This window comes from Zea mays, chromosome 4 (genome assembly GCF_902167145.1).
Source record: "Zea mays cultivar B73 chromosome 4, Zm-B73-REFERENCE-NAM-5.0, whole genome shotgun sequence".
NCBI classification, from domain to species: Eukaryota; Viridiplantae; Streptophyta; class Magnoliopsida; order Poales; family Poaceae; genus Zea; species Zea mays.
In genome coordinates, this window is record NC_050099.1 from 226,988,164 (window position 1) to 227,012,847 (window position 24,684).

The following is a 24,684-nucleotide window of genomic DNA, read 5'->3' on the forward strand; positions in this document are numbered from 1 at the left end:
TTTAGATTCCTAACTTTCACTTTGTCTTTGTCTATGTTGTAGACAACCTTTGGTTCTTGCAAGGTCCCTTCTGCCCTTCTTGCTGCTTCTTGGTTACCATAAACTGATATGACCCCTTGGTTGCTTTGTATCTTCATACAGAGGTAAGCTGAATGCAGAATTGCTTTGAATATGTTGGGAGTTCCTCTTCCAATGATAGCGTTCTATGGGAACTCCATATCAACAATCTTAAACATGACTTCTTCTGTCCTTATATTATTAACAAAACTAAAGGTGATGGGCATAGCCAGCTTTCCTAATGACATTACTTTTTGTGCTTCAAAGCCGCAAAGGGGAAAAGTTGATTCCTGAATTCTTATCTTTGGGCTCTTGTATTTGCTTGAAAGCCTTGGCAAATATAATACCTGTTGTGCTTTATGTGTTGACCAAAATATTGTGTACTATGAAGCTTTTGATGACACAATAGATAACCATGGCATCCTTATGTGGATAATCCTTGAGACGTATATCTTCTTGAGAAAAGGTAATGGTAATATGAGACCACTTGGACTTGATGTAGGGTCGTTGGACGCCTACATGTTGCACCCTTTTTTGGGCCTCTTTCTTTTGCTTTTTGTTGATGGGTTCAAAGCTCGAGCCCCCAGTGATGGGGAGCACAAGCTTCTCTAGGGATGGTGACGAAGCTTGATGGCCTGCCATGCTCCCCGTCGTGATTCAGGTTGTTGTGGTCGTGGAATCACCAGAGGTGGGCGCCCTCTAGGGATGGTGACGAAGCTTGATGGCCTGCCATGCTCCCCATTGTGATTCAGGTTGATGTGGTCGTGGAATCACCAGAGGTGGGCGCCAATGTTTGGTATTTGATTTCAATCCCATGAAGGTATTGAAAATCAAGGCAACACAAGTTCAATATGTAAACCTTTGTCCTTGTGTTTAACACTTCTTCAAAGTGTTAATACGAAAGATGAAGGTCTTCAAAGAGGAGATATGAACAGAACAATATGGAATGAATTGACAATATACAACAGAGTGTGAAACTAATCTCATATGCCTTGGCATTTTCATTCCATCTTCCTTTATATCAAATGAGTTTACAAACATACTTCGACTCCTTAACACAAGGTGGCACACAGGTTCTTTGAAGGCTAAGCGATACGAAGCAATGACCCTCAAAAGGTGAATTTATGCAGTGCACTATTCATTTATTTATAGGTAAGATGAACAACTTCGTGGAAAATTATAAACATGCCTATAAAGTCTACACATATATTTTACAAATGACGCAGGGACATTGATAACTTTTCTCCTTCTTTCCTGTTGCACAAGTCTTGAACTTGGTATCTTCGCATCCGAAGTCTCACCCGTGCCGAAGTTAGCGGCTTCGGCTCGCACCTTCGTCGTTCACAGACTTGGCCGAAGCTTCTCTTTACGCCACTTTGGTTTTTCTTGGCAGTGTCCTGGCCGAAGGTTAGCTTCGTTCATTGTTAGTCGTATACCTTAAACACATTTGTTTATGCTGAAGTGAAGATTTTATGAGAACCTTCGGCAAAATAGGTCCCTAACACTGTCCCTTTCTGATTTGGGGCCTGTTTGGGAGGGCTCCGGCTCTTGGAGGAGCCCTCCCAAACGGTCTCAAAAAAAGAGCTCCCAACAAAGAGCACCGATGAACCAGAGCCAAAAATAATTGGCTCTTAGCGGCTCCTCCTCTCACTCCCCTTCTATTGCATCAAGAGGAGTCGTTTTGTCAAACGATTTGTTAAAAAAACACCGGCTCCAATAGAGGAGCTGTTTTTGAAGAGAAGCCAAAGTCAGAGTCATTTTTAGAGAAGCCGGAGTCGTGCCAAATGGGGGCTTACTATCTGCTTCAGCACAAGGTTGGCTTCGTCTTTCCTTAATAACTTGTCTAAAACACACTTTGCCAATCTGAAAAGAAGGGATTTTGAGGATCTTCGACAATATTTGCCTCTAACATGCACGATCTGCTAGAGACAGCCTAAACATGCATGGTCTGGTGTGTTTGGTTTAGTTTTTTGAAAATGCTTCTACTTTGAATGCTGAACTAAAGGGTTCAATTTTTTGCTACTATTTTGAAAAGGCAACTTTTTATGGCATAAATTTCAAAGCGGCTTGGAACCAACTTTTTGCTGCTTATTAAGTTCAATATAATAATAAATAGATATGAAAAATAGAAATTAAAATAAGATTAAAAATAACTAATTATTATAATAAAAAATAAAAATAATTAAAAGTATTAAAAATAAAAATCATATAATTGGTTTATTAATTTAATATATGAACGAAGAGATATGAAAAATAGATAATAAATTGGGAGTAAAAATGATTACCAGTTAGAATAATTAGATACATTAATTAAGAGATATAATTAAACAAAGTGTGTGTAAACAATATGTAGTTTGTTCAGAATAGATAACTCATAGCAGTTTGAATCAAACGACTTTCAACTTTTTTATAATAGACAACTCCCAATATATTTTTTTTTTCAAAGCAGACAACTCAAAAACAGTTTTTTTCATAGTTTATAGCTGAACCAGACACATTAGTGTTGATCAGGATGTTCATTGGTTCCCTGCTAATGGATGATCTGATTCAGTTATTTTTCTCAAATGGAAATCATGATTTGTTAAATTTGTATTGATTGACACCAAATATTTCTTTTCATTTTTATATCTCATCGCCAGTCTCAGCCGTGATTAGTAGAGAATAATTATATTGCCCTTGTCCTAAAAGAGAAGGAATGCAGCACATGCGCTGAACTATTATTGTCTAGCACTAGCGTAGATGGTGTGCCCATTGTTCTAACTGCACTTTGTAATTGAAATCTTTATCATTCTGCTAACGTGAATTGAACAGAACATACCTTTGCGATAACGCGAGGCGGCAGCGCAACTCTTCTTAAGCCGTGAGCAGAGAGAAGGGGCAGCCGAGGAGAGGAGCGGCGGGATGGTCCGTTGGGCAGGAGGATGAGCACATAGGTCGCCTTCTCCGACTTCCTCCGTGCCGTCTTGCCGCTGGCCAGATGAGGAACAGAGCTGACACGTGGGAATCATGAGGTTGAACTCACAAAGGTCGCCTTCACCAGCTTCCGAGTTCCGACGCTGCTATGCTTTCCCGGATGAGAACAGGGCTGAGATGAGTCATGGGGAAAGGATGAGGTGAGTCATATATAAGAGAAGGCGCGCGACGAAATCGAGCGCATGAGTAACTGCATTGAGGACGGACAACGGAGAGTATTGACGTCGCTTTTGCTTTTAAATATAGAGAGCTTATTAAATGCTTACCGACGGTGAATGTTTCGCAATTTATGGTTAATAAACTAGACCCAACTTAAGTGCAATGCTGTAATATGGCCAATAAAGGTCATGCCTTGATAAGCGGTTGCTGCTACTCACATAAATAGCTTATTAAATGCTTACTTAAATGCTTAACTTATATTACAGCTAGATCAATCGTTACATAAAAGTTAAACATCACTAATACATCTGTGTCAGTACAAGGACGAAACATAAAACGAACTCAAACAAAGTCAGCACAAGCTTGGTCGTCTCTTCAAACACTGTAAAATAAAATAAAGAACAAAGATATCGAACTGCCCAGTTCATCAAACAGCCAGCCAACGCAAGTGACACGACGGTTAGGGTGGCAAAGAACACGATGAGATGGTAAATGAATAAGAAAGATGCACAAACTTGCAGACATTTCTTAGCATCCTTTCTCTGTGTACGCATTTCTGCTGTTGTGTGCCTTGATCCATTTCAACGCGTTGCAGTAATGCACACCAATAAAACATCGACCTTGGAGTTTACTCTCTGGTGGAAGCAGAAAGCTCATCCCTTGTCAGGTTTGAACAGAATTTCCAGGTCATCTCAGTGGTACCCACTCCATCCTCTTCCTCTTCCTCGGCCACCCCTGCCCCGCCCTCTTCCACTGCCTCTTCCAACATGAGACAGTCCTTCAAAAGCTCTGTTCACTAGCTGGTTTTGCATTCCTCCTCTCCCCTTCTTGTTTGCAGGGTCATTCCCATTTGTACTAGGTTGTGACCTCTTCCCCCTGAATGATTTGCAAACCAAAAATGAGTAAAATGAAATGTTCTAGGGACTACATGAAAATTTGAAGTATTGGATAGCAGGCATCCCACCCTGCTTTCGTAGCTGCTGCTTTGTTGGGCTGCTCCATCCATGACAGAGTGATTTTCTTATCACCGATAAATAAAGGGGATTTTGAATGCAATGACTGAAAGAAACATCATTGATATTGTTAGAAAATGTTAAATTGTAAGTACAAGACATGTCAAAAAAATTGTTCTGGCTCTGTACCAAAAGGTATTTGTCATTTAAAAGTAGCTTAGGCCTGTATGTATGAAAGTTAAGCAAACTGAAGATAGCGGATGATGAACTATGATAATGGAACTCACATATTCATGATAATATCAAATTCTTGTTTTGAATGTCATAGATCCTCACAAGCCATTAATTAATCAACTAAGAATACATGCACCTAGAAACTCCTAGGCTCGGTAGAGCCTGATTGCCTGCCTCGTGCAGTCGTGCTTAGTGCTTTTTAAACATTGCTTCTGACCGATACAAATAGACATCAAGCTATCGGCAGTGTAAACCAGAGAAATTAGTTCAGTCCTTTAGGCATTATATATGCACATCGAGGTTTGCATAATTTAGTATCAAAGTTTGCATAGCTAGAACACATACTTCAGACAGCTACAGATTACGTCTATTTGGACCATATACAATCGATACCTTAGGCTATCTCCAGCAGCTCACCTCCTATCACATCTCCTTATTTTAAACTCCAATCTGTGAACAGTTCTGTCTGCAGTGCAAAACAATGTTTTGCACGACCACATGCACGCACGATCTGCTAGCCACAGCCTTATAGCTTGGCCAAATAGACAGTATTTTATGTCCTCGTGATATTGATAAAAAATACATGAAAAGTACTCCTTCCTAAACATTGACATTTAGGTGTGTGATTCTTCTATTCTATATGAACATATGCATATTTAATCATGTACTCCATCCGTCCTAAATTAAAATCTGTTCTACCTTTTTACTATATTCATACAATTAATGTATGTGTTCTATATATATGTCTAGGTTCATAATCATCCATATGAACGTGGACATAAAAATCTAGAGCTAAAACGACTACTATTTTGGGACGGAGGGGGTGCCATGTAAGGACTTGTTGTTATGCTTTCTATGATTTCCCTTATTCCCAGCTTTATTTATTAAGGATAGGTCTGTCGCGGTGATGAGAAGCCTTTCTACTGAGCTGAAGGTCCTAGGTTCGACACAACCTCTATGCAAAAATGCAGTTACCTCAGATATTCCTTCCCTAGACCCCCAACTCATGTGGGAGCCACCAACACTAGGTCTATCCTTGTTTTATTCCCAGCTTTATTTATCATATGGACAAAATTTCCTCATACTGAGCAGTGAGCAGTGAATTAAAATATTTATTTTTCATGTCCACAAAGCACCATACAATATCTGCACTGCCTCCAATGTCATAAGAACTGCTGGCAGTCTGGCACCCAGAATCTAGTGATTATAATAATCATGGAAACATGTTCTACTGCCAACCAGAGCTAGTTTAAAATACACTGGAGGGAATTAAGGGACTCGAAAAAGGGTCTGACCCTACCAAAGTTCATACTTAGTAAATAAAGAAATCACCTGTGTCATTGCCAATATATTGTTATATGACCTCATTGTCCTTGTTGAAGTTTGCTGATCGCCTTTCTGCAAAAAAAAAAATGCAATTATCCAGAATGTTATCCCACTGAAAAGATTGTTGAGTCATGATATTGTGGAGTCTACTAAATCACAAAAACTAACAATTTTAGTCTTTTCCTCGTCAGTTTTTGCTGAAGATATTGCCTTGTTGAAATCTGCCATCCCCTGAGTTAGTCGCTTGGAGGCTGCTCGTACCGTCTCTTCTGTTCCAGTTAACCTGTGTACTTCAAACAGTAAGAAACTTGCAAAAATGAAATTTTGGAGGATAAAATACACCGTTGAATGAAAAAAAAAGTCAGGTTGAATGAAGAATTTTCAATAGAAAACTGCACTAAACTCACACATCATTGCTCACAAAATTGTTTTATTTCATATCAACACATGCGAATCTGATATGAACACAGCTTTGGTGTACTTCGTACAATCCTCCCACAGAGGAATAGAACTGAGGAAAGATTAATATCCAAGGTTATATTAGGCGCTCTCTAGGCAGTGACCCACCACCTAGAGCCTAGGCGTTTTATGTATAGAGTAATATACATATATTATCTTCTAGGCATTTTATGTCTATACTAATATACATATTGTTGGGGGCCTCTATCGCCAAAGATCCTCAAAACCCCTTTAACATTGAATACATGTCAGGTACTATGCAAAGGAGAACCTCCTTTGGAGAAGCTTAAAAACCATAAAGGAGAAGCTCCTTCAGAGAAGCTTAAAAACCAGAAAGAAGCTTTGAAGCACCAGCCACGAAGGTATGTGCCGAAGGAAGCTTCGACCAACACATAACAAAGATCAAAGCAGAGAAGGTGGTGAGAAATCCAAGAGACCCGATCAGCGGGGCAAGTGAAGAGAAATGACTGCATTACCCCTTGTGTATCCATTAGTCCAATTGTATAGGTTTGTGGGTATGTTTGTAATTTCTTACGAAGTTGTACCCCGCGACTATAAATAGAGGAACAGTGTCATGCATTTGGGGCCTCCGAAGATACCTTTCCCATTACGGAGGTAGAAGGTATGTTTGTAATTGTTGTTGCATTGCAAGGATAAAAAATGATTCTAGAAGAGAAGGTGTTGAATAAGTGTCTTTTTTATTTTGTCCTTCGATGAGTAAAGAATTGTCAGAGCTTCTTCTTTACCTTTTACCTTCTCCCCTTGATAGATTTCAGAAGAAGCTATCAAGGGGAGAAGCTTTAATAATTCTTACTTGTGTTGCCTTGTTTTTAATACCCCGAAGGATCAAAAGCAAGAGCTCAACATATATATTCTCTCATGAATCTAGCCCATCTCCCAATCCAACCTTATCCATCCGCCTCCTCTGTCCTAATTATAGCCACAGCTGCAGTCCTCAAATCACACTCGTCACCTATCGCCCTTCCACTGCCACTGCCATCTCCTAGCCGCTACTGCCGCCACCGTTGGCTGCGCCTCCCCATGGTCGGCGTGCCTTCTCCTCCCCTCTCCCACCACTGGGCTGCAGTGGCTGCGCCCGCGCCTTCCCGGCCAGCCGGCCTCCGCCCTGCCCCGCCTTTCCTCTCGTGGTTGGGAAGCTGGCCAACCCTACGACTGGCGCCTAGTCGCTCCCCCTGCTATGGCCCTCTATGGCATGGGCACCATCGGACACGGCCTTGGCCTAGCTAACCTAGGCCTCGCGTCGCTTCCCATCACGCTCCAGCCCTCCGATGTCGCCGCCGCTCACTCCACCTTAGTTGTGACCTCACCACTGCCAAAGCGGTTGTTGCCGCTGCTTGAGAGCACGAACACATTGCGGCAGATGCCCTCACCCAGCAGTTGGCCAAAGTTGCGCATCACCTGCTCGGCTAAGGCCACAGTCATTGCCAACCTCCACGTGCAGGCGGCGGGTGTCCAAAACATCGACACTCTGGTTCTCATCATCCTCGGCCGGCTTCAACTAGGCCTGTTGGCGCGATCTCGTCCTCCTCACCCTCAAGCGCTGCGCCCTGGACGACCATGTACTCACCGACACCGCCTCCCTCACTATCCCATCTTGGCGGCGAATGGATAGTGTGGTCCTCTCGTGGATCCTCGAGATAGACACCATTGAGCTGCAGGACGTTCGCGAGCGTGGTGGTGGCACTACCTATTAGGCTTGGGTTGTCATCGAGAGTTTGTTGGCAACCATGAGGCTCGTGCTCTCCACCTCGACACTGCCTTGTGGACATTCTTCTGGGGGGACTCGTTGTCACCGAGTATTGCAATCAAATGAAGGACATGGCAGCCTCCCTCTGTGGCCTCAGGGAACCCATCTCTGATCACACGCTCGTCCTCAACCTCCTGTGCGACCTCAACAAGCGCTATGATCACCTCCGCACTTGAATCACTCGCTCGGTCCTAGTCTCGTCGCCCCACAAGGTCTGCAACAACCTCGTCCTCAAGTAGCTCACCAAGGGGCCGCCCTCTCGCTCCGACACCACTACCGCCCTCTACAGCTCCACCCCTGGGGGCCGCTAGTGTCCACCCTCTTCTACTCCTACCTTGGGAGGCTCGTCGTCATGATCATCTGTCCCTCCCGTCTCTATCCATGTTCATCCTCTGCACCTGCCTAGGTCCAGGTGCGAGGTCTGGTCTGGCAGTCGCCATCAGTGGAAGGGCGGTCGTGGTGGTGGGGTGGCCAAGGGGACGTGGTGGTGGGGTGGCCAAGGGGACGCTCATTGGCTCTCCATCTACAACCCATGGACGGCTGCATCCCCATTCCCAGTGTCTCCCTCCACCGCAGCCAGCTCACCTGATGCTAACCGATCTAGAGTATCACCTCGTCCACCCTACCCCTACGCCACTAGCACCTCAGCCACCGCTTCTGCCTCTGCCACCCCACTCTGCTCTATCCTAGAACATGTGGCTGAGTGGGGTGGGATCAACAGTCTCTACTAGCTCCTTCAGCATGATGACCATGATTCCACCTGATGTCACCGACTGGGTGGCTGATTCCAGTGCCTCCTACCACACCACCCCGGACGCTAGCATACTTCTTCCTATCCACCTCTCTCGTCTACCGCTTCTGCCTCTGCCACCCCACTCTGCTCTGTCCTAGAACATGTGGCTGAGTGGGGTGGGATCAACAGTCTCTACTAGCTCCTTCAGCATGATGACCATGATTCCACCTGATGTCACCGACTGGGTGGCTGATTCCAGTGCCTCCTACCACACCACCCCGGACGCTAGCATACTTCTTCCTATCCACCTCTCTCGTCCACTCCTATCATTGTGGGCAACGAGAACATTCTCACGGTCACCTCTATCGGTGATTCGGTTGTGACCAGGCCCTTGCATCTTGTAATGTTCTTGTTGCCCCACATATCATTCAAAATCTTTTATTTGCTCGCCAATTTACCACCGATAATTCTTGTTCAATTGAGTTTGATCCTTTTTGGCTTGTCCATGAAAGATCTCGCTATCGGGAGTCTTCTCGCACGCTATGATAGCTCTAGGTCCCTATACACCCTATAACTGCCTGTGTCCACCTCCCAGCATCCTGCTTCCGCTATATCATCACCTTCGTCCTCGCCACTGCTCCCCATAAGCTTGCACCTTGCTCTACTCGTTGTCTTCCTCGGGTACCTCCCTGACCACAAAGAAAACCGTTGTCTTGACCTCACCACTCATCGTCTCTTCGTCGAGACAAATTTCCCCTGCTCGACTACCTCCTAGCCCACAACTGCCTCCCTTCACGAGTTGAAATTTCTTCATGATCTTGACTCTATGGCACCCTCTGGTCAGTCGTGTTTGTTTTTCTGCATGAAGGCTCCCCTACACCATTTTAGTTAGTGGCCTCTCATGACTCATGCGCCCCCAGACTACCTCGGGTCTGCACCGTCGCCCCACGCCGACCCATGAGCCACCCCGTCAACCCATACTATGCCCCTAGGGCCCCTGGCCCCACCTTCAACCCCGGTGGTGCCTCCTTTGACATCGCCCCCACCGCTAGGCCCTCTCCAGTGCCCTCACCTGTGTTGGCTCCTTGCCACAACACACAACATGTGGCATGTCTATCAGCGATGTGTCGAGTGGGTACACTGGCCCGCTCCTGTGTTGAGCCAGCGATGTATCACCCCCTGCTTCATCGTGACCCTCTCCACATCCACCTGATGGTGAATCACCAAGCCGCTAAGGTTATTCGCCCTATTGATCGCCTCGTCCTCTCTGCGACCTCCTCACCATCAATCTCCCCCATGTCGTCTTCCATCCATAGCGCCCTTGTCGATCCTCAATGGTGCTGCACTGTGGAGGAAGAGTAGCAGGCTACTTGCCAATCACACTTGGGATCTGTCCCTCAAACGGCAATGTGGTGACTGGAAGTGGGTCTAGACACATAAGAGAAAATTGTATGGCTCTCTAGGCCAATACAAGGCCCATTGGGTTCTCCAGAACTTTACTCAATGTCCTAGTGTTGTCTAGGATGAGACGTTCAATACCATCATGAAGCCCGCTACCATCCTTGTCAACCTCACTTTGGCCCTCTCCCGTTCTTAACCAGTTCATCATGTGGATGTCAAGAATGCCTTTCTTCATGAGACGCACTGAGACTGCCTGCTACAGTCAGCCTGCTAGCTCTGTTGATCATGTTCGCCCTGATATGGTATGTGAGCTCACGTCCCTCTATGGTCTAAAGCAAAGCCCTGGCGTTTGGTACAACCGCTTTGCCACATATTTGTTATCCAATGGTTTTGTTGAGGTCAAGTCGAACACATCTCTGTTCATCTATCGGTGTGGTAGTGACACCATGTACCTACTCTTATATGTTGATGACATCGTGCTCATTGCATCCTCTTCAGACCTCTGCACAAAATCATCACCACTCATCAGCATGGGTTCACCATAAAGGATTTGGGCCCCCTTCAATTTATGGAGATTGCCGTCGAGCGTCGCTTCAATGGCCTCTTCCTCTTGTTAAGGCTCATATATTATTGTCTGCCTATATATATGCTACAGTACTCGAGGGGGCTATTATCTCACATAAACAGAGCAGGTCACGATTAGGGTTTCCTAGATTTTTTTTTCAGCTCCCGGCCGCCGTCGCGGTCTCCTTCGCCGCTGTCGCCGTCTTCCTCCGCCGCCGTCGTGGCCCTCCCTCCATCTTCCTCTCGCCTACAGGCTCATCTGCGCCGCCATCGTCCCGATCTGCGGCCGTCCTCGCGGACCCCGGCTGTTGTCCGTCCGCCATCGCGGATCTTGCTCATTCCTGGCCGCAGTTGTGCCTCAGCCGCGCAGTTCCCAGCCGCTGCTCGTCCGCTGTCGCGGATCTTGTCTCGATCCGCGTCCGTCCTCGCGGATTCGGGCTGTTGTCTGTCCGCCGTCGCGGATCTTGCTCCTTCCTAGCCGCCGGTGTGCCTCAGCCGCGGGCGGATCTGCCCCAGCCACTGTCTGTCGCGCCTGCTGCGCCAGGCCGCGCTGCCGCGGGCGGATCTGTCCGCCGCTGTCCGCCATGCCTGCTGCGTCAGGACGCGCCCGCCAGTGCTGCGCCCGGCTCTGTCTTCCATCTGCGCCCGGCTCTGTATTCCATCCCCACCAGTGCTGCGCCCGGCTGCCGTCCTCGGCCGTTGTCCCCGGCAGTGCTGCGCCCGGCTGCCGTCCTCAGTCGTCGTCCCCGGCAATGCTGCGACCGGCTGTCGTCTGCCTGCTGCACGCCGCAAACAGTCTGCGGATCCGAATCTGCGTCATCGTCTCCTGCGCCCTGACTCGTCGCCATCTGCGTCGTGCGCCGGTGGCTGCCATTGTGGGCAGACTGTCCAACTCGGCTTCCGCGACCAAGACCTTCGTCAACTCGTCCAACTCGGGCTGCTGTCAGCTGCGGTTCCTCTGGTTTGTTTGGTTTCCGGTCTCCTGTTCTTCCTGTTTTTCATTGAATTAAATATGACGACAAATGCTATTGTGGTCAACATCACTCTTGATGGACAAAATTATCCGGAGTGGGCTTTCTGTGTTGAGACTGCACTCAGAGGACATGGATTACTCTTTCATTTGACTGATGCGGCACCCATACTTGCGGATGATCGTCGCAATGCTACTGATACCAAAACATGGCAGCTTAATGATGGTAAAGTGATGGCTGCTATGGTGAACAATGTTAAACCGTCTATAATTATGAGTTTGTCTAAATTTAAAACTGCTAAAGCCATCTGGTCTCATTTGAAGGAGCGTTTTGTTCAGGACAGTGGTGCTCTATTACACACTCTCATGCAGCAGACACATGTTATTGAGCAAAATGATATGAGCATTGATGAGTACTACTCAGCCTTTGATCGTCTGATGAGTGCTTTGACATCTATGGTGCCAGCTTGTACTGCTGATCCGTGTCCAGCTCATAAGTTTATTGAGAAGTTCTTCACTTACAGATTTGTTATGGGTGTTCGGGCCGAGTTTGATTCTCTTCGTGCTCGTTTACTTCAGGGTTCTAACACTCTCACAATGGCTAAGGCGTTGTCTGATTTACTTGCTAAAGAGACTCGTCTTAATTCTCTGTCCTCTACTGGTGGTAATCCTCACAGTGTGTTGGCTGCTGCCCAGAAACCTAAGAATATTTTTAAGCCTTGTGATCATTGTGGCAAGACCAATCATCGATCTGAGCTTTGCTTTGTCAAGTTCCCTGATAAGTTGACTGATTTCCGTGCCCGACGTGCTGCTCGTGGTCGTGGTCCAGGACCATCTAATAGAGGCTCAGTTGTTGTTGCTGCCACTTCATCCGCCTGTACTTCAGAGTCGGCCTGGGTACTTGATTCAGGCGCTTCCTTTCATGTCACATCTGATCAGTCAAAGTTGGCTTCTACTACACCTGTCACAGATGGTGCTTCAGTGCACACAGCTGATGGTACTGTATGCCACATTACTCATAAGGGTTCTCTTTCAGATCCACACTTTACAGTACCTAATATTTTCTTTGTTCCTGAGCTATCTATGGACCTTCTTTCAGTAGGCCAAATTACGGATCATAATTGCTTTGTCGGATTTGATGACTCATCTTGTTTTGTACAGGACCTTCGCACAAGGGAAGTGATTGGGACTGGCCGTCGCCGTAGAGCTACTCCTCGCCTCTACATCTTGGACTCTGCGACTTCCTTCCTTGGCTACATCTCAAGCGCATGTGCTTTCAGCTACCCTTGCTTCTGTTGCGTCTTTTGCCCAGTGGCATCATCGTCTAGGTCATTTGTGTGGATCTAGATTGTCTACTCTAATAAAGTCAGGTTGCTTATGTCATACTTCGGTTGAGTCTGATTTTCATTGTAAGGGTTGTCGTCTTGGAAAACAAATACAACTTCCATATTTTACTAGTGATTCTCATTCTGTTGAACCCTTTGATTTGGTTCACTCTGATATTTGGGGTCCTGCACCTTTTGTGTCAAAAGGTGGATATAAATATTATGTCATTTTTATTGATGATCATTCTCGCTACACTTGGATTTATTTTATGAAACGCCGCTTTGAGCTGATTTCTAGTTATAAAACCTTTGCTCGTATGATTCACACTCAATTTTCCACTCACATTAAAACCTTTCGTTCTGATTCTGGTGGTGAATATTTATCTGATAATTTCCGCCAGTTTTTTACTTCAGAGGGTACTCTTGCTCAGCTTTATTGCCCTGGTGCTCATGCACAGAACGGTATAGTTGAACGCAAACATCGTCACATTATAGAAACTGCTCGCACTTTGTTGATATCTTCTTTTGTCTCTTCAGATTTTTGGGGTGAAGCAGATTCTACTGCGGTTTACCTCATCAATAGACAACCGTCATCCAAACTCTCTGGCAAAACACCTGGTGCAGTTCTTTTCGGAACTCCTCCAGGTTATGACCACCTTCGAGTTTTTGGATGTACGTGTTATGTACTATTATCACCTCGTGAACGTACTAAATTGACTGCTCAATCTGTTGAATGTGTTTTTCTAGGATACAGCCCTGAACATAAAGGCTATCGATGTTATGATTCATCTTCTCGTCGCATGCGTATTTCTCGAGATGTGAGCTTCAATGAAAATTGTCCCTTCTTTTACATATCTTCCACTCATTCTTCTTTTTATTCCACAGAGTCTACCTCCTTCATGAGCCTTCCTCCCATTTCTGAAACTTCATCAGTATCACGACCTATTGTTTCTACCCCGTCCTTATTCCCATCACACCACCTTCCACTTCCACACCATCCCAGTCTTACTCTTCCAAACCACCTGTCACTCAGACTTACATTCGTCGTCCTCGCTCTACTCCCACGGCCAGTCCTGATGACGATCCTGTTGCTGATACTTGTACTAACAATGATGACTCTCATGTTGTTTTTAATCAGGGGTATCATCTTCGTGACCTGCTCTAATACCATGTCACTAACCTTGATTATGTGAGATAATAGCCCCCTCGGGTACTGTAGCATATATATAGGCAGACAATAATATATGGGCCTTATGGGCCTTAACACCTCTAACAGCGACTAATCACCCTGGACATCCCCGAGCAGGCTGACATGCCGAACTGCAAGCCCTGTGTGACCCCAATGGACACGCAGGTCATGCTCTCGCAACAGTTCTTTCAGTGACCCAACTGCCTACTGCAGCCTAACTGGTGCTCTTCAGTATCTCACTTTAGCATGCCAGACATCGTGTATGTCGTCTAGTAGGTCTGTCTTTATATGCATGATTCCTGTGAGCCGCACTTGGGTGCGGTCAAGCAGATCCTTTTGGTACCTTTTGGAACTGTCGACCTGACCTCCACCTTCGGCACTCCACCCATGAGTTGATCGTCTACACCGATGTCGACTGGGTCGGGTGCCCAAACACTCGTCGGTCTACCTCCGGCTACGTGGTGTTTCTTGGGGCCTATCTCATCTCTTGATCCTTGAAGCGTCATCTTGTGGTCTCCCGCTCCACTGCTCCAGTGCTAAAGCTAAGTATCGTGTTGTTGCTAATGGAATGGTTGAAGCGAGCTGGCTACGCAAGCTTCTCCAGGAGCTTCATAGCCCACTCACTAGGAATACCCTACTACCCGAGTCTATTGTGACAATGTCAGCGTCGCTCCCTGTCAATCCCATCCAGCATTAGCGCACGAAACATATCAAGATCGACATTCACTTCATTCGAGAGTGTGTTGTTGTCAGGGACACCTGCGTCCATCACGGCCCGACAAGCTTCTAGTTTGTCGACATCTTCACCAAGGGTCTTCCATCATCATTGTTCTCAGAGTTCCGGTCCAGTCTCAACATCTGCCACGACTAGAGTTTCGACTACGAGGGTGTTAGATTCTTGTGCAGTTTAAGTGTTATGGATCTTGGCCTAGCCCATGTAACTCCTTTTCTAATATCTGCAACACAAGCCACCCTAAATGCGGATTAAGATTTCCAACAATTTCTTTCGACCTTGCCTCTCAGGCCAAAACCAAATCTCTAATGACCCTGGCCACCTCCGCCAACATTCCATGGCAGGCTTCCCCTCCCCTTCTCCCCCTCTGTCCGCTCCAATGACGGTGCATCATGCATTATGCATATGCCTAGCCCTAGCTCTCGCAGCAGCACGGAAGTGATGGAGCAAGCACACATCACTATGGGTTAGCAACTGTTGGTGGCATGCACCCATTCTCCCTCTGCGCACTCCTCCATCTAGCGACGTTCCATGCCTTCGACGTTCTCCCAATCTACACCCCTCCTCGCCTACGCCATGGCCAAACAAGAAGCTCGAGTGTTGGGTTGAGGCTTGAGGGTGCATCTGGTGATGTCGATTGGATACGCAGAGCAAGGTGGTTGGGTTGTGGGCGTGGTGAAAAAGGAGATGGGTCAATCCTCAATTTGACGATATGTATGTCTCATGGATTGGTATTTACCACCTCTCCTGTCTGGATTCCAGTTTCCAGGTAGCAATTCCATCAACATCAAAACAACGGATTTGGACGATATGTATGTCTCATGGATTGGTATTTACCACCTCTCCTGTCTGGATTCCAGTTTCCAGGTAGCAATTCCATCAACATCAAAACAACGGATTTGGTATTATAGCACATTTTCAAAACTAGTCCAATTTGGCATTGGAATTTGGAACCCATCTCAATTACAAGTTAATATCGACATCCAATCAAACCCTAATGTAGACAAGTCACCACAATTAATGGGCGATGAAGCCAAAAAGGATTGAATACGTTATGAGGAAATGGGAGGTCAGCCTAAATGAACTAAGAACTAGACTTGCTCACTCAGCTAGTGCTTTTAAACAAATCCACACAAAACAAAATAGAACATATAGATTAGCTACTGCAACAATGGAAGCACATCCAAGTCCAAGGTGAAGAATTGTAAGCTACCTCTCTGTGAAATCTTTGTAATGCTCTGAGAAGTCCTCTCCAAGTCTATCTGATGGTTGCCCAGTAACAATCTTGTAACCACATAGACTGTTCGTTGTGTTTGGAGTCTGAAATGCAGATTTGGTCAGCACTTTTTAGATAATGAAAATAAATCTGGCTTCAACTCGTCTCAAAGAGAATCATACTACTTATTACTCCGTATATTCCAAATTGTAAGTTGTTATAGCTTTTTAAAAAAAGTCTTCTTTATGTATCTAGATATATTGTATATCTAGGTACGTAGCAAAAACTATGAACCTAAAAAAACAAAATGGCTTGCAATTTGGCACGGAGTACAAATTTGTGTAACCACACAAATGTCTCACTCAAAACTCCATTCTAGAATTATAAGGTCGTACAAAGGAATAAAAAATCACTGCCACTGTTAAGCACTTAACTTGGAGAAAGCACTCCTTGTTGACAGATTTGGTCAGCACTTAAAAAAGGGCATTCCATGAAGAAACGGTATGATTAATAGCTGATGACCAAACCTAACCTTGTGAGCCAAATGATGAAAAGTGTATAGCAAGCACTCAACATAATTATGGTTGATATCTTCCACCTTCTTCCCAGGCATATACTTCTGCAACTCAAACAGTAACAGAATGCTCAAAAGTATGTATAAAAAATATCAATGCTAAACAATCTGTTATCAAGAGAAGTCATTAAACCTCATCTTTCGATGAAAAATGAAAACCTAGAAAAATTGTGCTCAGGCCTTAAAACATATCAGAATTAAGAAGTGTCTAACCTTGAGTAACTGAACAACAGATGGAAGCAGCTGACGTGAATCTTGTGCTGCAGCATATGGTGAACTTGAAGCAATAGTCTTTAGCAAATCCAGTTTCTTTTCTTCAGGAATCTAAAATATGCATAGCATGGAAAAAAGATAACTTAGTTCCCAAAAAAACAGTTCCAGTTTATGCAGAATATAGATTTCCAGTTCACGCATGACATGGGTAGAGTTTGACTGAAGTGCCAAACTGTTATAACAAAAAGAGAGCATAAACCTTCATAACTACTGTATAGTGCAGCTCCTTTTTTGTTAATTTATCCCATGTGAGCTTTCGTTAAGAGGGTAACCAATTTAGCATTGAACATATTTCACTTCATAAACAAATTATTAATATATCTGTTAGCTACATCGAGGAAACCATTCACTGGATAAAAGTTGACTTAGACAGCGATATAGCAAATATAAACTGAAGAGTCAAACAAAAACTATCGACTTCATGATGATTCTGCAGCCAGACCAAACAATAAAGACACAAACTAAAGCATTCTTTGTTCAGCATGAAAATATTAAATCAATAGAAAAAAAATGTTATGCATTGCCCTGTCGCCATGCTGTTCAAGGAAATGCCTTTTGCACTTCATATGAATATAAGAGAGGCAAAGCACAGGGGAAATGATTACCTTCTCAAATGCTGGAACAATTTGTTTAACGAAGTAATTGAGGAACTTGCTTGCTGATGCTCCTCTCTGCAGATCATGTAATCCAAATTACAATATGATATTCACCAACAACTTAAGCGATTCATCATTGTTGTTAATATATTTAGTGATACCATGAAGATCGGAAGAGCCATATACATGCATGAAATCCACCTCTCAATGTGGTCAATGTCAGAAACCTGGAAAGATGAATGAGAATGATGAGAAAAAAGCACAGTTTATCACAAATCAAGAACACAAAACAAAGCTTAATTTCTGTACTACGGAAAAAGGTTTGTGCGAACTTATCCTCATACATTTCCAATATGCTTCTATAAACATCCAAGTAACAAAAAAAAATTGAAACTAGTGCAGTTTCTACAGAATTAATCTGTTCTTTTGCATATCATCATACAGTAAATTTGTTTCCAATACTGTTCACATAATATACTTACGTTGAATTGTGAATTCAGATCAGCCTGTGCTTGAATAATTTCAATTAGTTCTTGAAAGGACTCTCTAGGAGCAGAATCCCCAAATATGCTCAAGCTTCGCAAGAACCCCATGAATAGTTCGAATTCTGAACCAGTTACATCTTGCACACTCTGAATAATGTCATTTGTTCAAGCTCAACACATAACATAACTAGAGAATTGAAAGATGTAAACAATCATATGGTCAAAAACTGAAAACAGACAACATACTTTCTTTATCAAATCCGTTATAAATCTCTCCATTTCTGCTTGAGGTTTCAGCAGCTCTGCTTTAAGAGGAAAGACCTGAATCCAAAAAAACACACAACCACATTCTTGATCTAGCACACTACAAATTATCATCAACAGAACATGTAATCCCTACATTCAGCTATGTACCTTGTCTCGAAGAAAACAAATAATCTTCTCACGAATCTCTGATCCTTGCTCCACATGCTTAAATAAAGGTTGTAATGAATCTGGCCAATATAAGGTACCAATTAACAGAAGGAACCAATGACATCTAAAAATGAACTGAAAAGGAGAATTCATACAATACAAGCATAGTGTGCATTTCAAAAAAAAAAATCCCAAACAAACGAAGGCATGTTCAAACTTCAAAACTTCTGAAATGCATGTGCAGTTAAATTAGAAACTTTTGTGACGGATTGGCATAGACGCTAAACTAATAGCCAACAAAAAGGCAGATATTACAACTTAAAGATATGTGTATTACATAGCTCTAGGTTTCTCGATCCAGCTAACATCCCCTCTTGGTATCAGAGGTCCTAGTTTTGCTGCATTTTTGTGAAGCTGCTGTTTATTTTGGAGAACAGAGGTACAGCTGGCCTGATCTGCAGTTTAGCATCATGCTGTCATGTGCTGGTATTATTGTCATGCTTCCAATCTTCTGCGGTCGCTATCACCAATTTGTTTTGTTGCTGCTATAGTTGAGGCATATATCCTAAATTATCAATTGCATGTGTGTCCATCCAAGTCCAGTTGAACTTCTCCAGTTCGACCATGCCATGATGTGTCCACAAATTTATTGCCAGACCAACCAATTTTTATTTGTTTTATGGTTAGCTGAGTCCTGTCAATTTAGCTATCCATCATCATCATTGATGAGACTATGCCTTCTTGGTCTCTTTTGTGGCCATTTTTCTACACGTCATGATCAATGGCCGTTTATTTGTTGTCATCACCATTCTATCCTACTGCATGTTGTCTTCAGTGACTCTTTGTTCCTTCTGCTTGATTTGGCACCTCTCTTTATTCTCCCTGGTTGAAGTTTCCAAAGCAAGGTTCATAGTTGAAGGGTGAAGTACTGTTTGTGAAGATTTGAGGTATTTGCCTAAGTACGTGTTATGAAGGCAATACCCTCTTCTGGAGGTTTTACATCAACATTGTTCAAGAACTGCATGCTTCGACGACATCTTCAATTTTCCATATATTATTTTTATTTTTCAAGTCTAGTGCATAGTGTCAACTCTCCAAAGTCCAAACACAACGACATTGCATTCATGTTGCATTTGTGAGGGAGTGTTAGGGTATAATAGTCAAGGATATTGCTGTAATCTCCTAGTCTAGGATGTTGCCATTGCGTCCCCTATGTGCTCTATATATAGTCCATGTGGGCCTCAATACTATCATCCGTTTCAACCCCTATTATTTAGAAACACATAAAAGCTCTGTAGATTTGAACAATGGTTACATATAACACAGGAATATCTGAAATTTAAAAGACAGAAAACAGTTGTGATGTATATGTGCCTCGCTTCAACGTCATTAACTGAACAAAGAATAAGCAGAAGAAATATCTGAAGGACAATGGGTAAATATCTAGAACTTTATACTTTATAAAAAAAATAAACAACATTGGTTCACTTCCTTGTAGTTAAGGAACCCGCAAAATTAAGCCTATATGTTGTAGGTTCACTGCCTTGAGGTTAATACTTGTAGTATCTTTAATCACAAGACAGTTTACCTAAATAATTGCCACTAACATAGGAACATTCACATATATTCAGTGTTAGCTATTCGAATCATAAAATCATTAACAATCCATGATGGCATTGGAATCTTACTTTTAACATCTTGCCGTATAAGGGACATGAGCGCTTTATGAACAGCATCACGCTCAACATTTTCCTCTGAAATGTAGGGGGAGAAATCAGATGTGTTTATGCAATAACCATTGCAGCAAAGTAATATAGAACTATAGAAGTCCATACCGCTTGTAAGGAGCTGACCCAAAACATCTGCAATTTTTGACACAAATTCAGTATCTTTGCCAAGAAGTGGAAAGCCACGAATAGCTTGTATTCTGATCTGTAGGAACATATAGCATCAAAAAAAACAGCATGTTAGTTCTTCTCTTAAACAAATATAAGGAACACTAATAAAATCAAAGAACGGCATAACTATTTTTGAACGGTTATATAACAACAAAAACAATAACAAAGCCTTTTATCTCAAGCAAGTTGGGGTAGACTAGAGTTAAAACCCCAACAGAACCAACAAGTCAAGGTTCAGCCACATGGATAGTTGTTTTCCATGCACTCCTATTCAAGGCTAAATCTTTGGGTATATCACATCCTTTCAAGTCTCGTTTTACCGCCTCTTCCCATGTCAACTTCGGTCTTTCTCTCTTCTCATTGTCATCGTGCCTTATGATCCCACTACGCACTGGCATCTTTGGAGGTCTCCGTTGGACATGTCCAAACCATCTGAACAAATGTTCACCAAGCTTTTCTTCAATTGGTGCTACCCCTAGCCCATCACGTATATTATCATTCCAGACTCGATCCCTTCTTGTATGGCCATAAATCCAACACAACATACACATTTTTACAACACTTATCTGTTGAACATGTCGTCTTGTAGACCAACATTCTGCACCATACAACATAGCAGGTCTAATCATCGTCCAATAAAACTTGCCTTTTAGCTTTTGTGGACGTCATATAGAATGTCTGATGCTTGACGCCAAGGTTCTCAAGGCGTCGCCTTGGCGTCGCGGCGCTATGCAGACCGCGGCGTCATGGCCGCAGCGCCCGCAGCTAGGAAGGCGTCGGCATGGCGTCTGGCCAAGCAAGGCGGATGCAGCGTCTGTACGCTCGCACGGAAGCGGCAGACGAGCGGGAAAGAGCTGAGCGGAAGCGGCAGACGAGCGGGAAATAAAATATTGCGCGGGGAAGAGCTGAGCGCATCTTCGAGCGCCGCCCGCCGGCCTGCACTGCATCTCCGAGCTCCGTCGGCTAGCCTGCATCTCCATCTCTGATCTCCGCCCGCCGGTCTGAACTTCTTCTCCCCCTGTGGTAGCCGCTCCTTCCTGGCCTGCGCTTCTTCCACCTCCCTCCCTCGGTCCCTCCACGTCGGCTTCAACTCACAGTGACAAGCCGACAGGTACCACCTCTTTGACTCGAGTGCCCATGCTCGTATGGCGTCGCCTCGCCGCACACCTAACTCGCCTAGGCGTTTGGAAGGGGGTAGGTCGCCATGTCTCGCCTTAACGCCTTAATAACCTTGCTTGACGGCCCTTCATCCACATGCTTTGATTCTATGGTCCTTTTTGGCATAGCTGGTGCTCGTTGAAAAAACAGCTTTTCTGAGAAGCTGGTGAAATACAGCTTCTGCTTATTGTCTCTTTTAGTTCACTCTGAGAAGCAACTGAACTAGTAAGTTGTTGCAAAAGCGCCCAGTTTTGTACTACTTCTGCTTAAATTTGTGAAGAAACTACGAAATAAGTTGTGCCAAACAGGGGCTAACATCTTCATCAATATCCTTGTCTCTCTGTAACATTGATCCTAAATACCTAAAGGTGTCCTTCCTAGGCACTACTTGACCTTCCAAACTAACATCTCATTCCTTAGGTGTAGTGTCAAAATCACATCTCATTTATTTTGTTTTACTTCAACTGAATCTAAAACCTTTGGATTCTAGGGTCTCCCGCCACAACTCTTGTTTCCTATTTACTCATGCCTGACTTTCATCTACCACTACGTCGTCCGCAAAAAGCATACATCAAGAGATATCCCATGTATGTTCCTTGTGATTTTATCAATCGCCAAGGCAAAAAAAGGTAAGGGCTCAAAATTGATTCTTGATGCAGTTCTATTCTAATCGAGAAGTCGTCTATGTCCCCATCACTTGTACGAACACTTGCCATGACATTGTTGTACATGTCCTTAATGAGTCTAACGTACTACGTTGGAACTTTATGGGGCATTGGGGATTTTTGGTTCATGGCTAACCGCGCCACAACTTGCCTAAGGTTAGTCAACCAAATCGAAGAACTAACCTTAGGCAGAAAAAGTTAAGCAAAATGTGGGAAGTTAGGCAGCGAACCAAACAGGCCTTATGTTTATCCAAAGCCCACCACATAACATTCCTTGGTATTTTGTCATAAGCCTTCTCCAAGTCAATAAAAACCATGTGTAGATCCTTCTTTTGTTTCCTATACAACTCCGACACTTGTCTTATTAAGCAAATGGCTGCCATGGTTGATCTTCCAAACATGAAACCAAATTGGTTCAGAGATGTCCTCATTATTCCTCTTAGATGATGCTCGGTAACTCTTTCTCATCTTCATATTATGGCGCATCAACTTAATTCCCGGGTAATTAGTACAACTTTGAATATCTCCTTTATTCTTATAGATCAGTACCAATATACTTCTCCACTCATCAGGCATCCGGTTCGACCAAAAGATAAAAATACTAGGCCAGGGAGGGTAAGACCACCCTCGCGGTATTTCATTAATAGAAGGACGCGACAACAGTCCCCACCAAGAAACCCCTGAACCCTATCCTCCCATCACTAACAGGCCGATTCAAGATGCCCACTCTGCAAAGGCCCACCCAAGCCCGAGAGTGGATCACAGCCGAGTCGTAGCCCGACAGCGGATGAGGAACAACGAAGGGATATTTTGTGCAGGGCCAGGGTTTGAACCCATGACCTGGTGAAAGGGACCCTGCCGCATTCACCAATGGTGTATTACCCCATCTGCAGTTCAACCAAAAGATATGGTTGAACAACTTGGTTAGTCATACTATAGCTATGTCCCTGAGGCATCTCCATACCACAATTGGGATACCATCAAGGCCCATCATCTTACGCCCTTTCATCCTTTTCAATGCCTCCCTAACCTCAAATTCTTGGATCCTACACATAAAGCGTCTACTAGTATCATCAGAAGAGTCATCCAACTAAAAGGTTGTGTCCCATTTCTCTCTATGGAACAATTTGTCAAAACACTCTCACCATCTATGCCTAACCTCAACCTCCTTCACCAAGAGATACTATGTTTCATCCTTAATGCACTTAACTTGGTTGTTGTCCCTTGTTTTCCTCTTACGAACCCTAGTTATCTTATATATGTCCTCTCCTTCCTTTGTGCTCAAGCATGGTAAAGATCAACATGTGCCCTACCCATTACCACACTTGCAGTGTACTTCTCTATGTTGTCCACACTCAAAGTCATGGTACACTTCTCTATGTTGTCCACACTCAAAGTCATGGTACAGCCGTACATACAGTTATTCAATAGGTGTGAAATAAAATCTTCGGAAACAACTGTTTAAGCTCTTGAAAAAACGTTGTGTGAAGTAATTAAGGACAAACATGAAACAGATAACCGATGTATCACAACCACAAGATGATAGATTGCAATTTTTATACAGCATTGTAAGTGTTAGGCCTCCTATGATCAACAGTGAAACAAGTGGACATCACCCATTCACCGTTCCTTATGATGTCCCCACTAATATAACCCATGTATATAACGCATTTTTCATTTCCCAAATTGTTCGGGCCTAGATTTTACTATCTCTAGCAAAGCTTGTATTAGTATTACAAATGGCATGGTTCAAGTATCAATTATCAAAAATACATTGGCAGGATAGTCGCTTTGCTGGTCACGAATAGATTTGGTAGAGTAAGACAATTTCAAATGACAGATTATACTCTCTGTGCATGTACTCCAGAGGTATTATAAGTGTTCGTCTCATAGGAATAGAGTAATAAATGGCAGAAAAATAATACAATGTACAGTACAATAAGCAAATGACTCTGGTTTTTTTTTAAATTTAATTTCCAAAATGGAGCTGCCTAAACACAAAGGAAACCCAATTCAGTTATTTTTGGTTCGCTCAAAAACAGTGGACCAATCTATAGCATAAACTGCTAGTGGGTTTGCTCTCAACAGGTAGTTACACAGAATAATGCCCAAACATACCGCTCTGCCAACGGGCAGGGGAATCTAGAGAGATACAGGCATATACCGCGAGCTCCTCCATATCGACGAGATCGAACATGGCTGACATGGCGCGCGTGCCGAGTGCAGGGAAGCTCCGGAAGAACCTGGGGATAAGCTGCGCTGCGAGCTGCTTCGCCTTGGCACTCTGTCCCTTCACCGCTGCAATAATCGCCTCGTAGTCCGCCGCATGCTGCAATTCCGAAACCGAAAACTCCACGTCACCCAAAACCCTAGCCTGAACGCAGACCAGCCTTAACAAACTACGGGAGGGATTCGAGGCACCTCGGACTTGTCATTGGCGGAGGAGAGGCGCTCGCCGAGCTCGTAAAGCCGCTCCACCTCGGCTGCGTCGTCAGCTGCGGCGGCGGCCATGAGAGGAGAGCGAGGGTTTTTGGAGTTAGGGTTCGAGAGGGACAGAACTG

General features: G+C 44.2%; 1 protein-coding gene across 1 annotated transcript; it reads right to left on the bottom strand.

Annotated features, from left to right (window-relative positions):
• Positions 1 to 3,425: 3,425 nt before the first annotated feature.
• Positions 3,426 to 24,684, bottom strand: LOC100382203 (uncharacterized). The gene is made up of 16 exons (NM_001174962.1): positions 24,545 to 24,684; positions 24,288 to 24,452; positions 20,238 to 20,334; positions 20,091 to 20,156; positions 18,403 to 18,482; positions 18,235 to 18,309; positions 17,986 to 18,135; positions 17,665 to 17,730; positions 17,513 to 17,578; positions 16,848 to 16,958; positions 16,593 to 16,679; positions 16,058 to 16,164; positions 5,871 to 5,985; positions 5,709 to 5,774; positions 4,154 to 4,248; positions 3,426 to 4,065 (listed from the first exon to the last, which is right to left on the bottom strand). Exons 1-16 carry the CDS (start codon positions 24,632 to 24,634, stop codon positions 3,882 to 3,884), a joined length of 1,620 nt encoding a protein of 539 aa, NP_001168433.1. The 5' UTR covers positions 24,635 to 24,684; the 3' UTR covers positions 3,426 to 3,881.